Genomic DNA, 18,963 nt, shown 5'->3' with positions numbered 1-18,963 from the left:
CCTGAGATTTCAGTTATTATTTACGTAAAGCTGGCGTTAAGGATGATAGGCACCACCAATGGTGAATGGACTGAGCTGCAATACCAGATACAGCCACTACTAAAAGTATGGCGCTGTAGCGTGTATATAATTAGGGGGCCATGATCCCTTCAGTCAGTTCATTTATGAGGCTGCCAGAAGTGGGACAACCATCAGTCTGACATTGATGGCTTGTGCTAAAGAGAAGCCGTCAATATTGTAGTCCTAGATAACCCCTTTATTTCACTAAAGTGGGTCTGTCAACAGTGCGGTACCTGCTGTCCTATTTAAAGAGGACCTGTCACCTCTCTTGACATGTCGTTTTAGTAACTACCTACATCCCCCATGTAGTAACATTTCTGGACAATTTTTCTTATCACTCTATGTAGTACCGTTCCTCTAGTATTCCTGCTAGTGGTTTATGAATAAAAGTAAATCTGGGTGTTTCCAGTTGGGAGTGTGTCCCTGCACAATCTGATGCTGTCCAATCAGTGCTGTCAGTGTCAGGCCGTGCAGGGACACACCGCCAACTGGAAACACCCAAAGTCCGACAGGAATAATAGAGGAATGGCACAACATAGAGATATAAGAAAAGATGTGCCCGAATTGTTATTTTATTGGCAATGCAAGTAAGTACTAAAGCAGACATGTCCGGAGAGGTGACAGGTGGTCTTTATTATAAGGTAACATCAGGTTCTCTCGATTATTATCCCAAACGTCTAAAAAAAATGTATGGGGGTATAAAGAAAAGCTGGTATAAAGAAAAACTGACTTAGTTGCCCATAGCATTGGTTGATAGGGGCAACTACTGTATTTTTCACACTATAAGATGCATTTTTTTAGCAAGAAAAAATCTTGTTCAAAAGTGTCTGCATCTTATAGTGTGTGTACGTAGCAGTGCTGTGTCTGTAAGTTACTGACATTGGTCCCTCCACTTCATTAAACCACCATGAAAGCTTTAAGCCAGGGTTTCTGAACTCCGGTCCTCGGGACCCACCTACCAGTCATGTTTTCAGGATTTCCTTAGTATTGAGCAGGTGATATAACTGATGTCCATGCAATAGGACTTACCACGGGTATTCATTCTGTGGGATATTCTCAAATCCTGACCGGTAGGTCGGTCCCAAGGACCGGAGTTGAGAAATCCTCCTTTAAGCAGAAAACATTTTAATTTTTATTTTATTTTTTTGTCATCTAAACGTGAGCTACGTCTTATAGTGTGGAAAATACAGTGTTAGTGTTCCTTTGCGCTAGTTTTGATAAATCTCCCCGTTTGTCTTGTTTAGCTAATAGCATTTAACAATGAATACAGAAGACATAGTTATGAGGCTACTGTATCTATTAGGGGTGCATCCTCAGCTCCCACTGTCCACTCTCACCAGTGAGTAATGGACACTGTGTATAGATACAGACAAGAGCCATTGGTCACTGGGGAGGGGGAGTGGAGAGGCTGGATGAGCGTTCCCCTCATGATCACAGCTAATAGCTAAGAGCAGAGCGGACATAACCTTATTCTAGTGACAGATTTAATTTTTGCATTGTCTTTTTGAATTTGAGATGTCTACGTTGCCTCAACCATTACCATTCAGACATCACACAGAGGTAGTTTTTTTCTGTCTTATGTGAAGGTTAATGAGACACCCACACATTTGATTTTTAGGACACTTTTATCCCCCATCCATTCCTGTACCAGTATCACCATTTTGCAATTTAAAAAAAGTAAGTAAAGCTGGCACTAAAGAAACCCAGGAAGTAGTCTTCTCTTAGGCTGCTTAGACTAAAATTTGAATAGCCAAAGTGAGGTGGTCCCAGGGTAGTCTTCTTCTCCATCAGCTTTCTAGCCTATTGTCAGCCAATGCTGGCGCTACAAGAAAGCACACAATGTCAATTAGTTTGCAATAGTCAATACTTTGTTCTAAATTTATATATATATTATGTTACAAGGTAAGTGGACATTTTTTAGATATGGTTCTGCAATACATTTGTAAGGGGAGTGAGGCCAGAAGTGTCTTAAAGGGAACCTGTCACCTGGATTTTGGGTATAGAGCTGAGGACATGGGCTGCTAGTTGGCCACTAGCACATCTGCAATATCCAGTCCCCATAGCTCTGTGTGCTTTCATTGTGTAAAAAAAACGATTTGATACATATGCAAATTAACATAAAAGAGTCATATCTTGTGTGACCAGAGAAGAGTCATGTTTTCAAGCTCTGACTCATCTCAGGTTAATTTGCATATGTATCAAATCGTTTTTTTTACACAATAAAAGCACACAGAGCTATGGGGACTGGATATTGCGGATGTGCTAGTGGCCATCTAGCAGCCCATGTCCTCAGCTCTATACCCAAAATCCAGGTGACAGGTTCCCTTTAACAAAAAGAGAGTGTGGACAGCCCACGTCAGGTGCTAGACATCAGTGCTGTGGGTACGGTATGTGCAAGCAGTAGACTAGGACACGGCTCCTTGAGGGAGGGAGTTTGTCATTCTGCTTGGAGGCAGGGGAGACTGGAAGCTGTAGAGGTGGTGACCATAGGCTGGATGTTGTCACCAGGGACCTGTGCTAGGTTGAGGAGATTGCCTGTAGATAGTCAGAGGTAAGTGGTTCTGCTGCTTTGTCAAGCAGGGCCAGGAATGTGTGTCATGAAAAGTATGGTGAACTAGCAAAGTGGCCATTAGTGGTATAGAGGTTGATAGAGTTAGGCAATGGAGGAGATGGGTTTAGTAGAGTTCTATGTGCATCACCAGTGATGGCTAAAGTGTATCATCAGAATGAGTGGTTAGCTCTGAGGAGTCTACTGGGGTGGTGGGGAAAGGAAGGCCAATAAGGGAACCAGAGGTGTGGTAAATTGTACTATAAAAAACAGGGGGTTTGCTATTGCGGTGTCTGGTTAGGGTTGTGGCGTTCCTCTGAGGGATAAGAGAGGAGCTGTAGTGGAGGCCTGGTTGCCCTGTTGCCTATTGTTGTGGCCTGGTACAATCTTGAACTAGGATGGACTGAGTGGAAAAGACACTGGAAGGGTGGCATAATTGGAACCAGGAGATTCATGGTAAAGGAGTACAGAATGCCCAACTGTTAGGGCTCTTTCACACGAGTTGATCCCGTGTGTGGAATCCACTGTGTGAAAGAAGGCCAAGCCGCTCTCTGGACAGCAGAGTCACGGAGCATTAACGTGATTGATAATGCTCTGTTCCTCTCTGTGATCTTTTCACTACACAATCACAGTGACAACTTTGTGCTCTCCATTCACCGTTATGGAACTTCCGAAAATAGGAACTCCCAGAGCAGTGAATGGAAAGCATGCTGAGGATAAGAAAGGGTCCCAGACGTGCAATCTGCACCTGACATTTGCGGCATATCCTAGCGATGTGCCACCAGTGTCTGAGATGGTTATAACCCTTTGTAGGAATAACTCAGAAAGAAAGATAACACAATATCGATGTGTAAAGTCACTGAAAAGATCAGCGACTTTATGGCGACTTTTCAGTGACTTTATAGTTATAACCCTCTAAATAGCCAGTACCCAAAGCGCTTGTGTGCCCCTGTGCCTGCAGTGGTGACCGGGACAGGAGAACTGTTTGAATTTTATTTAGTTGGCGACTGTCTTGTTTTTACATGGGAATCTCATAAGGGAAGATAGAATTGATTGAGTCTATTCCTGCAGAGTATGAAATGTAAAATAAAATGTGAATAAACCTACCTTAAACTGTCTGATGTCTCCTTGATCAACAAGATGATATTCATTTTCTGGGGTGATACAGTACGCAAGCCTCTAAAATATAGAAGATATTCATACATTATATTGATAAGACTTGTGTAGATACATATGGGAATCACATGATATCCTCACGGACAGTGTTTATAAAGTAGTACTCCACTTATATTGTGCATAATTTATTTTAGCTTTATTTCCAATAGGAGTAAAGTTGCAGCTGCTTAAAGGAGTTGTCTAGTTTAGAAACCCCATTTTGATATATTGATATATATATATATATATATATATATACACAGTATTGATATATACTTGATATATAGTTTATAAAGAAGATCCAATTTGGCTAAAGTGAAGAGCATCTTCAAAGATCTTCTCTCATGCCAGAGGACCTGCCTGGTTCACAGGCAGACAGACTAAGACCTCTTGCACGGGAACGTGTGCGCCCCGTGGTCGCGCTGTGGCCAGCAAAATGCACAAGCACAGTCCGTGGGGCAGCCGCAGCGGATCGCGGACCCATTCACTTTAATGGGTCCGCGATCCGGCCATTCCGCAAAAAGATAGGACATTTTCTATCTTTTTGCGGAACGGAAGTACTGGACGAAACCCCACGGAATCACTCCGTAGTGCTTCCGTAGGGTTCCGTTCTGTGCTTCCGTTCCGCATCTCCGGATTTGCGGACCGATTGAAGTGAATGGGTCCGTATCCGTGATGCGGAATGCCCACGGAACGGCACACGTGTATTGCCAATCCGGAAATGCGGTCCAGAATACGGCAACGGGGCGCAAGAGGCCTTAGACTACATGCACACGACCGTTGTGTGTTTTGCGGTCTGCAAATCGCGGATCTGCAAAACATGGATGGCGTCCGTGCACGTTCCGCAATTAGCGGAACGGCACAGACAGCCTTTAATATAACTGCCTATTCTTGTCCACAAAGCGCGGACAAGAATAAGACATGCTATATTTTTTGGGCGGGGCCACAGAACGGAGCAACGGATGCGGACAGCACACAGAGTGCTGTCCGCATCTTTTGCGGCCCCATTGAAGGGTCCGCATCCGAGCCACCAAAACTGAAGCTCAGATGCGGACTGTTGTGGAAATTTTATTAGTGTATGTGTATTTAATATATTGTGTATCGTCATCATGTCTCTCAGTGTCAGGGTAAACCATTGGAGTGGATATCTTCCCGTGTATGTCCTGTCACAGCTGCTTGGCGCAGAGGTCTCCGTCGGCGAATGGTCCATGTGCTAAGCACTGGGCTGTGGACCGGGGGAGACTGATGTGTTCAGCAGAGCAGTGTTTTGTTGGCTGATGTGTGGACGCCAGCTAGGGCCCCCACGCAAGACGCAGATTTATTGGCTTGGCGTGGATGCATTTGTTAAGAGAACAATATAACGAAAGGAACGTGCATTTGTTGTCTCTAGTGCGCCTGATCAGCCGCTGGAGATAATGACGTTGTCCTATAAATAGACATGCATGAGGATCATAGTAATTTTATCTGATATTGATCACTGAGCAAGGCTGGATAAAATTAGCTCCAGTGGTAATGGTAGATTATTGCATACATGTGTTTGTTGGCTAGGGTATTCTAAATGATGGTGTCTTGTCTTCCTATGTCATCACTTCCTGTATGTCATCACTTCCTGTATGTCATCACTTCCTGCATCCTTGTTATGGGCCAGCCCCTTTTACACCTCTTGTGAGTAAATAAAAGTGAACACACTGAGCAGGGCGGGGCAGTTGCTCAGCAAGAATTCAACATGAAAACACCTTTGGCTGACTGCGGTTGAGATTTTTAGCTTTCCTTACACAAAGACATTGGAGAGCAGATTACAACTATTAATATTTCTACAACAACATGTTCTCAAAAACATGAAAATATCTTGGTTGAGGGAAGTCGAAAAAGACTTACTTTTTTCTCTGTGGGACTGTATCCTGGTTTTTGGTAAAAAAATATATGGAGACACACTAGCGTACCTAGCCAGCCAAGGAAATAGGAACAACATGTGCATATATATGTAACCCTTGGAGCAATAGGTGATCCTCTGATAAACACAGGGGGGTTACATCTGACTTCTCTATTCCCCTCTAAAGTAACAGTGATTTATGGCATTCTGTAATCGAAACGTATGCTCTCTGTGCATGGAACATAACCAAGTACCTTCTACAGATAATATTTTAAAGGATTACCTTTTTGAAAGACCCCTTCACTGTCAAAAATTTGTAGATAAAATAGAGAGGCACTAAGATCATAGATGACATAGCAATCATCCATCCAGTTCGATTAGCCCATGGAGGAAAGTGGTAAGTGTCATAGCGCAGAGGGTTGTAGTTCGCAATGCTAGCGATCACGACAAACTGCCAGGAGAGATAAAACAAGAGACATTGGTTATTTGTACAAGGAACACTGAATTGGTTTAAGGGGCCCCCGACGATCATCTGTTTGATAAGGCGCCGGCACTAGTAGTAGCACTGCGGCCTTCTCACAGCTTTCCTGCAGCCATGTGACTAGAGTTGAGCGAGCCTGCCCTTTTGGCAGGTTCGGGTTTTTAATGAATTACGTTGTGACAAACCCCGTTCTGACAGAATCCATCATGTAATTCAATGACGGCATGCCGCATATTACTAGTGTATGGCCAGCCCCGAGGGTTCCGTTCTGCTGGCCATACACTTGTATTATGATGGCATGCAAAACGGAATGCCTCTTAAGCAATGATGCTCAACCTGCGGCCCTCCAGCTGTTGTAAAACTACAACTCCCTGCTGTAGGCTGATAGCTGTGGGCTGTCCGGGCATGCTGGGAGTTGTAGTTTTGCAACAGCTGGAGGGCCACAGGCATCACTGCTCTAAAGGCATTCCGTTTGGCATGCCGGCATTGAATTACGTTCTGGATTCCGTGAGAACGGAATCCATTACGTAATTCACTTAAACCACGAACTCGAACCTGCCAAAAGGCAGACTCGCTGAACTCCACATGTGACGTTACGTTTATTGGTCACATGGCCCTCATTGAAGTGGACGCACAGAGAAGGTTGCAGCTCTACTGCGAGCGCCGGTGCTTTCTCAAACAGCTGATCGGCAGGGGACCCGGGTGTTGGAACTACACAAATCAGATACTAATAACCTATCAACAGGAGAGGTCATCAGTAAAAATATCTCTGAAAACCATTTTAAGGACTTTTTCACATCAGCGCAAATGATTTACACCATTATAGAAGTAGAACAAAAAAAATAATGGACATGCCTGATCTGCCATATAACTAAAACTAAAATGGATCCAACACGTTTCTTTTAGGGAGTCTCACATGTTACCGGACATGTTACCAGCATGTAGGACTATTTTGTCTGATATTTTTAAATGAATCTGTGACAGAGCCTCCGGTGCAGATTTGGACTCATACTAAGAGCAAATGTACTGAATTTACCTATTCCTCAGGTTATAATGTTTACCATGATATATTTTATTGAATTTTCATTGAAATGGCATGTTTTGGCCCTGCTTTTCTCCCAGTAGTCTCAGCAGTGCCTCTCCACTCTTGCACCCATAGAGGAGAAAATACTACAAGTGGCAACCGGGGTGATTGGCAGTTGCAATGTTTCCTATGATGGCTTCTAGGTTGGTCATGCCGGTGCTGCTTAGTTGCATGTTTTCATCCCCAGCATAGACTTGAGCTGTAGGGTGGCAGAGAACAGTAAGTTGTCACCGAAATGGCATCATAAAGTCTGTCTACTATGAAAATGTTTTTAATATTACCAGCATCATGTTGTAGAGCAGAAGGAGCTGAGCAGATTGTTATATTGTTTTGAGGGAAACTTAATTTATTAATTGCACTTTTAATGCTTAGGAGTTAGGGGCATAGCTAAAGGCTCATGGGCCCCAATGCAACAATTAGGCGTTGGCTCCCTAGGCAACTTCTGCTCACATATGCCAGCTGCAGACCTTCTGTACCTTTTTTGCGGCATCACTAAGCACTAACAGCCAGGTTTATTGCTAGGGTCTTAAAAGATATGGAGTACTAGCACTAATATATATATACACACATATATATATATATATATATATATATATATATACACAGTACAGACCAAAAGTTTGGACACACCTTCTCATTCAAAGAGTTTTCTTTATTTTCATGACTATGAAAATTGTAGATTCACACTGAAGGCATCAAAACTATGAATTTACACATGTGGAATGATATACATAACAAAAAAGTGTGAAACAACTGAAAATATGTCATATTCTAGGTTCTTCAAAGTAGACACCTTTTGCTTTGATTACTGCTTTGCAAACTCTTGGCATTCTTTTGATGAGCTTCAAGCGGTAGTCACCTGAAATGGTCTTCCAACAGTCTTGAAGGAGTTCCCAGAGATGCTTAGCACTTGTTGGCCCTTTTGCCTTCACTCTGCGGTCCAGCTCACCCCAAACCATCTCGATTGGGTTCAGGTCCGGTGACTGTGGAGGCCAGGTCATCTGGCGCAGCACCCCATAACTCTCCTTCATGGTCAAATAGCCCTTACACAGCCTGGAGGTGTGTTTGGTGTCATTGTCCTGTTGAAAAATAAATGATGGTCCAACTAAACGCAAACCGGATGGAATAGCATGTCGCTGCAAGATGCTATGGTAGCCATGCTGGTTCAGTATGTCTTCAATTTTGAATAAACCCCCAACAGTGTCACCAGCAAAGCACCCCCACACCATCACACCTCCTCCTCCATGCTTCACGGTGGGAACCAGGCATGTAGAGTCCATCCGTTCACCTTTTCTGCGTCGCACAAAGACACGGTGGTTGGAACCAAAGATCTCAAATTTGGACTCATCAGACCAAAGCACAGATTTCCACTGGTCTAATGTCCATTCCTTTTGTTCTTTAGCCCAAACAAGTCTCTTCTGCTTGTTGCCTGTCCTTAGCAGTGGTTTCCTAGCAGATATTCTACCATGAAGGCCTGATTCACAAAGTCTCCTCTTAACAGTTGTTCTAGAGATGTGTCTGCTGCTAGAACTCTGTGTGGCATTGACCTGGTCTCTAATCTGAGCTGCTGTTAACCTGCGATTTCTGAGGCTGGTGACTCGGATGAACTTATCCTCCGCAGCAGAGGTGACTCTTGGTCTTCCTTTCCTGGGGTGGTCCGCATGTGAGCCAGTTTCTTTGTAGCGCTTAATGGTTTTTGTGACTGCACTTGGGGACATTTTCAAAGTTTTCCCAATTTTTCGGACTGACTGACCTTTATTTCTTAAAGTAATGATGGCCACTCGTTTTTCTTTACTTAGCTGCTTTTTTCTTGCCATAATACAAATTCTAACAGTCTATTCAGTAGGACTATCAGCTGTGTATCCACCTGACTTCTCCACAACGCAACTGATGGTCCCAACCCCATTTATAAGGCAAGAAATCCCACTTATTAAACCTGACAGGGCACACCTGTGAAGTGAAAACCATTTCAGGTGACTACCTCTTGAAGCTCATCAAGAGAATGCCAAGAGTGTGCAAAGCAGTAATCAAAGCAAAAGGTGGCTACTTTGAAGAACCTAGAATATGACATATTTTCAGTTGTTTCACACTTTTTTGTTATGTATATAATTCCACATGTGTTAATTCATAGTTTTGACGCCTGCAGTGTGAATCTACAATTTTCATACTCATGAAAATAAAGAAAACTCTTTGAATGAGAAGGTGTGTCCAAACTTTTGGTCTGTACTGTATATATATATATATATATATATATATATTAGGGATATTTGGCTTTCGGGTGAAATTTATGAAAAACGTAAAAAGTTCACACTACAGTGATATTATATCATGAAAGTAGGGCATTTAAATAGAAACAGCAATAGTGATTTCCTCATCTCAAACTATTTATTGAAACAAAAGCCAACAACAGCGGTGGGTATACCCACACAAACTTGTCATGTGGCCTTGACCATCAATTCCAGCTTGACAACAACGTCTCATGCTGTTCACAAGTCGACTTATTGTCTGCTGAGTCATGGCATCCCACTCTTCTTGAAGGACGGCCATCAGGTCATTGAGGTTCTGGGGTACAGAGTTACGAGCCTCTACACGGCAACTCAGCTGATCCCATAGGTTTTTCATTGAATTCAGATCTGGAGAAAGTGCAGGCCACTCCATTTCAGGTACCCCAGTCTCTGGCAGCTGTTCCCTAATGATGTGACCTCGATGAGCTGCCGCATTGTCATCCATGAAGATAAAATTAGGCCTGTGTTGTTCATGCAGAGGCGCAACCACTGGATTAATGATGTTATTCAAGTAGTATGGGCTTGTCACTGTAACATTCACAAAGTGTAGGGCAGTTCTGTATTTACTAGACACACCTGGCCACATTGTAACACAACCACCACCACCAAAGGCTCGTCTGTGGCAGATGCATAGCGCTCTCCTTGACGTGTCTAACATCATTGGCGGACATAATTTCTGCTTAGCATGAATTGACTTTCATCAGTGAACAGCACTGAGGCCCACTGGTTCATCTTCCAGTGTAGATGTTCCCTGGCCCATGCAAGACGATGACACCTGTGGTCAGGTACCCTTGCAGGTCGTCTAGCATGCAGACCACACTCATGTAAACAGTTTCCAAAGGTCTGACGTGACAATTGGGAGGCTCTCACCTCCCTTAAATGTGCCTGGAGTTGTGTGGCATTCATCAACCGGTTCCGCGGGGCATTGTCCACAATTAAGCGGCCACCAGTGTGGGATGTGGCTAAAGGATGTCCACTTCTGTGCCTTTCTGTGACTCTTCCAGTCTCACTGTATCTTTGTTGCAACCTGCTGATGACACTCTGTGACACTAAGCTCAGTGGCCACTTCCGTCTGAGAACATCGTTACGGTTAATCAATTTTTAGGTGTCGTCTTAGTCTCATGATGTCAAAATGTGAACAGCATGATGAGGAGGATGGTTTAAATAACAATTCTAATGGAACCAGGACATTTATTGGGTGATTCATGGATCAAACACCAGTTTTTTTTCCGTTAAGCTCCTTGTTAGAGAACAGCAAGTTGTGCTAAAAGTACTGAAACACTGAACAGTTGGACATGTGCATTCAAAAGTTTAGAGAAGGTGACATTAAGTTCACCTGTAAAGGTCAGAGTGAATTTTAGGTTCATCTTGAATTTTCACTCACAAGCCAAACATATCCCTAACTTTTTGTAGATAGATAGATAATAGACTCATAATAAAAACTAATACAAATGCTCTAGGGAATAAAACCAGACATTAACTCTTATGTACTAATAGGGTTAAAATAACCAATTTTATGTATACAATGTGCATCCTCTTTAGAACATCGTTACGGTTGATCAATTTTTAGGTGTCGTCTTAGTCTCATGATGTCAAAATGTGAACAGCATGATGAGGAGGATGGTTTAAATAACAATTCTAATGGAACCAGGAAATTTATTGGGTGATTCATGGATCAAACACCAGTTTTTTTTCCGTTAAGCTCCTTGTTAGAGAACAGCAAATTGTGCTAAAAGTACTGAAACACTGAACAGTTGGACATGTGCATTCAAAAGTTTAGAGAAGGTGACATTAAGTTCACCTGTAAAGGTCAGAGTGAATTTTAGGTTCATCTTGAATTTTCACTCACAAGCCAAACATATCCCTAACTTTTTGTAGATAGATAGATAGATAATAGACTCATAAAAAAACTAATACAAATGCTCTAGGGAATAAAACCAGACATTAACTCTTATGTACTAATAGGGTTAAAATAACCAATTTAATGTATACAATGTGCATCCTCTTTAACCTATTACTATTTGATCTCTGGGTTACAATACTGGGCTCATGGCATCAAATATATAGCTTTAGGCTACTCAGCCTTGCCCTGCTACGGAGCAAAATGTCTGCATTATTTGAAAAAAGAAATGTTATAGGTTATCCTTCAAGAAGTGATAAGAAATCCTTAAATATCACAAATGCTAAATCTCTTCTGGCAGGTGACCATTTGCTGCAGAGTAAGGGGGCAGTCACTGGCTAAGGTTATGGGTAGAACGATAACATGATTTTTATCCTTTTCTTTAAACCTGCAGAAGATCTGAATCACTTTTAGCCAAATAATTATTATGTAGAACGTGTTATTTTTCCAATGCAAAGCAACATATGCAGTTTTTTTTCAACTGATTTGCACAAAACATACCCTTGCATAGCATATGAACACAAAAATAAAAAAAATTATATAAAAAATAAATATTAGTAATTTAGAAGTTAGAGCAATAGTGGGAGTTTTTTTTATGATTGCAATACTAAAAGTGTGAACTAGCATAGTAGCATCTACTGGACTGAAGTTATTTTGCATAAACAGCATCCATAATAAAATACATAATCCGACATGCCCAAAGATACATAGACGTAAATGGGGACCACTTTCAGCATCTTTTGTGACTTGTGGGTAATTAAAAAAACAAACAATATACTTACTCGGCGGGCTACTTTTTTGCGGGCCACCCTATAGAATAGTATGAGTATCACGGTGATAAGGAAAATAATGAGGCAATAGATTTCAAACTAATCAAATTCCTTATGAATTGTCCTCCATAAGTGTAAACATTACATTTGTGAAACTGAATGAGGCATGGATCTTAAATCTGCCATTGTTGACAGTGGGAACTGTCTATTTACGTATCCTTGGCTCAATGATGTCACTGCCACTGTCCACTGCCACCATGTTCCATACTGCTGCTGCCACTACTACTATCCCTACATAATTTTTGAAATGTTAAACAGGCTGTTTGTTACCACCCGTTACTATCCGTTTACCCATAGCCATATATGTTGCAGTCTTGGCATTAAAGGAAATGTGTCATCAGAAAATAAACTATTGTTATAATGTTTAAAAAAAAAATGTTTAGAAAAAAAAGAAAATGATTACTGAAATCATATATTTCTATTAGAAAAATAGCTCTAAAGTGGCCCATTTTGAGCCTTAGCAACGCTCCTCTGTCTTCTGTTTACATAACAGTGGAGACTTGCTAACACTGGCTGTGTTATGTAAACAGAAGTCAGAGGAGCGTTGCTAAGGCTCAAAATGGGCCACTTTAGAGCTATTTTTCTAATAGAAATGTATGATTTCAGTAATTAAAGTATATTACAAAAATGGTAAGTATCACTGCCCCTATACATTACACAAATAAAAATAAAATAGCATTTACACTTTAATGTGGCTTTACAATTACTTTTTGTACTAACCAGAAGAAAAGCAGGACTGACAAATTTCCAGCATAGCCTCCAGTAAAGACCAGGCTTAAAGCCAAGCATCCTGTTAATGTCATCACTAAACCGGTCCACACCTGAACGAAAAGCACATACATGTCATGATAATACAATGAATTGTGGAGGAACAAGAATATGGTACAATAAAAAAGAAAATGATTCATTTGGTTATGACCTTGTTCACATTTGTAGACTCTTTTCGGCTTTAAAGAGCACCTGTTGGCAGGGTCAACCCTATTAAACCAGGATTACTGCCTAGTAGGGTTGCTCCTACTGATTAAAAAGATACCTCTCTTGTGAAAATCAGTAGCCGCATTTCAAAGAAATATGACTTTTATTCTTAATACAAATGAGAGCTGCAGTGCACTTAGGGGTGGGGCCAGCACTGAAAAGCTGAGGGGCTAGGTCCTCCCCCTGGTTCACTGAAGCCCTAATTATCAATAAGAATAAAAATAATTTTTCCCACCAACACTGCCACAGATTTTCACAAAACAGGTATTATTTTATTCAGCAGAATCAACTCTACCAGGCTGTAAACCTTACTTAAAGGGAGTCTGTCACCAGAATTTGACAATATAAACTGCTTACGTGGCGCTCTAGCACAACTACACAAGATTCCAATGGTACCTTTGTTGTATTCTTCTGACTTTCACCGGCTGAAAAAACGTAGTTTTATCTATATGCAAATGAGGGCTCGCAAGTGCCCAGGGGCTGGGTTCTTGTTGTAGGTGCCCAGGCTGCTCTGCCTTCTTTTCATATTACCCCACCCCAGCCTCTTGCTGGTCCCGCCCTATAAGGCTGTTTCATCATCCCAAGTACCGGCCTAGATCCGCCTGCATGCGCCGGCGGACCGGAAGCAAGCAGGGAGACTGGAGGCAAGCTGAGCAAGAGAAAGGTAAGTATATCCACATTGCAGTGCGCATGCGCCGGATCTCGGCCGGTACTTGGGATGATGAAACAGCCTTATAGGGCGGGACCAGCAAGAGGCTGGGGAGGGGTAATATTGTAGTGTCCCACTAGGTAGGGGTGGGCACTACACAAGGGTCAATTGGTTCACGTGTTACCTCTACTTCCAAGGGACAGTGACATTATATTTAACTATGCAATTTAATGTATTTTCTATGTGTTTTGATATGTATTGTTCCCCTGTGACATGTATAGCAGGCCTATTGGGGTGTAGTATAGCATCCTAGACACTAGAGGGAGATAGGGAGCCCCTAGTATAAATGTTCAGGCCCAGACAGGGAGGAGTTAGTCTGTAGTCAGGAGTCTGTGGAGACAGAAGTGAGAAGGCACCAGCCAGAGATATGCTGAGGGCCTCCTCCTGACATGCAGCTAGATAGTCCAGGCTTCTAGTTGCCACCAGGAGGCTAGTGGATGAATCCTAGCCTGCCTGCAGTTAATGAGCCTATGTTAGCTCAGAAGAATCTACCCCAGTAGAAGAGCCTCCTGGGAGAAACCTGCAGTACCCTCCAGCCAAGCAGAGCCAGAGTATCCAGCTAAGATAAGTAAGCTGATGGGCAGAGGAACTATAAAGACAGCGCAAGGGTCAATACGGGAGGAAGATTATTTGCCAAGGATAAAAGCCAGCATTTAGGCGTCCGGGCCTTGGGATGGAAAGCCAGCCAGGAGTTCAAAAGGAACAGTGTACACTATTTCTGAGGAGAAGGTACAGCCTGGTCTGAGTGTGTGCATTATTATTACCCTCCGAGTATCTTGCAAGATTATACCTGCCGTTATTTAAATAAGCCTGCTTGTGAAGCATATGACATAAGGGACTGTATTACCATCTTGTATGTTCAAAGTTGGACTGTTGAAAGTAAAGCAACGTTTGGTTCACCATACCATCTGTGTACCTCACTCATTGCTACTGGAAACCGGTGTGCCACCGTTACAGGCACTGGGGTCACGATCCTTAAAGGGACCTTGTCCCAGGCACATAAAGCACCTGCAACATCCAGGGCACCTCATCCACCATCAGGCCTGGTCCCTACATACAGAGTGTGCCCCAGAGGAACTTTGTGTCAGCCTCTCCTTCATTGCCGCATGCCTGCCCAGGGCCGCCCCTGGGCACTTGCGAGCCCTCATTTGCATATAGATAAAACGTTTTTTCATCCGGTGAAAGTCAGAAGAATACAACAAAGGTACCATTGGAATCTTGTGTAGTTGTGCTAGAGCGCCACGTAAGCAGTTTATATTGTCAAATTCTGGTGACAGACTCCCTTTAATTGGGTTGATCCTGCTGACACCAAGAATTATAGAGTCTACAGCATTATTCACATCAGAAGCAACATTTAAGCAACTGGGGTCCATGTAGATTTGTTGGTGTCTGTTCAAAATGGATCCAGTATAGCTTTCATGGCTCCAGAAACTGATGCCATAGTATTGTTCTGAACGGGTCCTAAATGATTGACAGAACAACAAAGAGTTTTTCAAAGAACAAAAATCAATGCATCAAATACAAATTTGAGAAAAATATCTAGTTATTCACATAAATCTATGAGCAGAGGTTAATTTTGGGGCAAAGTGGAATCTGATTGGTTGTTATGTGCAACTAAGCCAGTTTTCTTTACACCAGTCTTGATAAATCTCCCCCATTTTTGGTTGGAGAATATATGAGGTCTGGGCTTAGCCAAAGGGCAGACCTTAAAGGGGTATTCCATCTCAGACATTGGGGGCATATTGATCCCACAGGAAAGAATGGAGGGCGGCTGGGCATGCGTGGTGCAGGCTCTGTTCTAAGTATAGCTGCGGGTCCCAGAGGTGGGACCTGTACCTATCAGATATTGGGAACATATCCTAACAATATGCCCGAAAAGTCCTAGATGGAAATACCCCTTTAACCATTTCTACCCCAGAGGTTTTTTTGTTTTTGCGTTTTTGTTTTGCACTCCCTGCATTCCCAAAGCCATAACTCTGCCAGAACTGAGGCGTGAAAAAAAAACGCTCATGTACACAGACTCATTGAAATGAATGGGTCAGGTTTCAGTGCGGGTGCTATGAGTTCACGTCACGCATTGTACTCACGCGGAAAACTCGCTCGTGTGAAAGGGGCCTAAGGGGGGGAGAGAGTATAAAGGACATGTATGATATGTACTCTTTTCTGAATTCACTCCTGGTATTGGCTTCCAAAACTGCATCAGGAAACCTGAACGTGTGGCCATCCCCTTACAGGGTCCTCTAGCAGACAGAGCAGAGGGGGGAAGCCCATGCTGCAGTCAGTTGTCTTACAGCCAGACAAAGGGTGCTGAGGTAAAGGAGGGGGGACATAGCTGATCTCCTGGGACAGATAGAGAAAATGTCTTTATACATTTCTCAGTTTACCTTGAAATATGAGCCGAAATAGATCAAAGAAGATGAAGCGATTAAGGGAGAATTTCTCAATCTATTCAAAAACTTTCAAACTTTAAACATAGTTAGGACCATCAGTGAATGAGACCACCATAATGATTTTGCTTAAAAGGGGAAGGCTCTTTAGTATCTAATGGGTGGGGGGTCTGACACCCAGGACCCCTGCCGATCAGCTGTTTGAGGGAGTAGCACCGTGGCCTTCTCCTTGCTCACCAAACACATACATTGTAATCACGCACAACTGTAGAGAAAAAAGGAGGGATGGTCCTCTCATAGAAGAATGTAAGGAAATTCGAAATGCATCATTGAACATTTTGGCCTAGTTCTAGCGTGGTCTTCTCACAAAGGTGGCGCTTGAAGGGATTTCACTGTACATGCATGTATATGTGTGCATACATATTACCCAGGCAAATATAGAATTTAATGTATGTTCAGCAAGTTTGTGGGTTAATCAAGGTTGATAACTATGAGCTGGATGATTGTCTATCCAACAGCTATCATTCTGGATTTCAGGAAACATAGGCAGGGGCTAATTTTTGAACTCCCGCCTAGAGTTTGGCTGTGTCTCTGGAAGCCCCGTCCATCAGCAGCCTCCATTTACTTACATTAGGGATAGACTGCATAGTTCCCCTGTCTGGCTCCAGTGTATGTGATCGGAGGCCACTGATAGATGGGACCCGTCCATCAGCAGCTATTTTGAAAGTGCAGGACCTACAAGTAGACATAAATTAGGTGTATTAAACCATCCGACATTGGCGCCAATGGTTTAATAATACCCAATACTAGCTGCATGTATGTGCTGTTCCCAGCACATGTACAATCCCTTTAAAGAGTTTGTATAGGATTAGAAAAACAGGGTTGCTTTCTTCCAAAAACAGCACTACATCTGTCCACAGGTTGTGTGGGGTACTGCAACTCAGCTGCAGTCACTTCAATGGCCTTGTACTGCACTACCAGACGCAACCTATGGACAGCTACTCAACAGGAAAACTCGTATAACGGTCTTGCAATCACAATGCTGATTTTTTTTGCAGAGCAGAAGAAAAGAATAAAGACATATACTATACCATAAAACCATGACACTCCAACGGCCTCTATTAACACAGCAAACAAAATGGATGTCCCTGCAGCAAATGTATCCAGAAGAGTGACTACATAGATCCCACCCTGTAATTATATGTTAAATATACATACTCTATGACATGTATTTTTAAGAAATGTGTTATATAACAGGTTACTAAAACAGTTTGTGAAGACTAGTAGAAATGCACATAAAAACACCATACACCTAAAGTCCTGTCTATATATGTCTAATATGTATATTTATATATACACATACATACACACTCTTCAACATTGAAATTGCAACACGAAAAAGGGCAAGCCATAAGGCAATGCAAATTGGGAAGGTAGCAGGTGTCGCTAAGATCTGCAGATGATCAAATTTTCAAGCACCTAGCTCCGATCTGTGGCGTGTGGGAGCGGCATAAAAGCCAGATTGAAAGCAAAGTTTTTTTAGCCACATGAAGCCTAAAAAATGAGATCAAGTCATGTGGGATGATTTTGTGATGCCTCCTGTTTGTCGATGTGCCAGTTATCGCCAAGTTGTCACAAACTGAGAGGAACAGAATCCATGAAGTTAAAGACTTTGGTTTATCACTCCAGCAGATCACTGCATGCCTAGGCAACGATGTCTGCACTGCTCAACATTGTGTATCCCAGTGATTGGGAAAGCGATGACAAACTGGAATGACAGCAAGAGGTGCACAGGGGGAAACTTCTGCATGGACGGATCATCTGATAAGAAGAATGGTGCATAGTGATCCATTCTGTACTGCAAGTGAAATCAGACATCACATCCCAAGCCTAGGGCACAAACAATGTCTACACCAACCATCAGAAGGGGTTTGCACAACATTGACCTCACACCACCCCTCTCAAAGGCTATCATGGTGCACAGTAAGATGGCAGTGGAAGCTGGAAAGAAGGTCTGTCCTCTTCAGCAATGAGTCCCGCTGTTGTCTTAGATGAAATGATAGTTGTAGATTGATCTGGAGACCATGTGGGTAACACCATTAAGAGGCCTTCACAAGGTAACATCGCACCATTACATTGATTTAGTCTTGGATTCAGTGGCAGAGCCATTTCTCCAAAGTGTCCCATGAGCCGTTTTTCAACAGGAAAACACCAGGCCGCATGTTGCTCGTGCTACTGTGAGCAACCTGCATGGCCTAAAGTGCTACCATGGCTTGCAACGTTTCCAGACCTGTCTACTATCGAGCAGACCATCTGAGATATCATTGGTCGGCAACTGCAAAGTCAGCTCTTAGCAGCAGATCTTGATGATTTGCATGCCCAAGTGCATTCAACATGGCAGAACATTCCTCTGACAACCATTAATGACCTCATTGATAGCATGTCAAGGCATGTAAGTGCGTGTATTTCTGTGCGTGGCACTCATACTCGATACTGACCAAATCAAGATGTTTTAAATATACTTTGTTTTCGTTTTTTTATCATTTGCATACCATTAACATGTCTATTGACCCTGTAGTTTCAATAATTCCACAACTTTTCCTTCTTTGTTTTGCAATTTCAATGCTGAGGAGTAGATAGATAGATCTGATCCTTAAAATGAATGGGCTATAGCAA

General features: G+C 42.6%; 1 protein-coding gene across 1 annotated transcript in view; it reads right to left on the bottom strand.

Annotated features, from left to right (window-relative positions):
- Positions 1-1,675: 1,675 nt before the first annotated feature.
- SLC6A2 (solute carrier family 6 member 2) overlaps positions 1,676-18,963 on the bottom strand; it is a 162,333-nt gene continuing 145,045 nt past the window's right edge. Inside the window, exons 10-14 of the mRNA XM_044270290.1 lie at positions 17,379-17,478; positions 12,937-13,037; positions 5,920-6,087; positions 3,716-3,787; positions 1,676-1,882 (exon numbers count right to left, since the gene is read on the bottom strand). Of these exons, the coding sequence (XP_044126225.1) occupies positions 1,856-1,882; positions 3,716-3,787; positions 5,920-6,087; positions 12,937-13,037; positions 17,379-17,478 (468 nt within the window). The 3' untranslated portion in view covers positions 1,676-1,855. The remainder of the gene's footprint in view (positions 1,883-3,715; positions 3,788-5,919; positions 6,088-12,936; positions 13,038-17,378; positions 17,479-18,963) is intronic.

Source organism: Bufo gargarizans, chromosome 10 (genome assembly GCF_014858855.1).
Source record: "Bufo gargarizans isolate SCDJY-AF-19 chromosome 10, ASM1485885v1, whole genome shotgun sequence".
NCBI classification, from domain to species: domain Eukaryota; kingdom Metazoa; phylum Chordata; class Amphibia; order Anura; family Bufonidae; genus Bufo; species Bufo gargarizans.
This window is presented reverse-complemented; position numbering and strand designations above follow the sequence as displayed.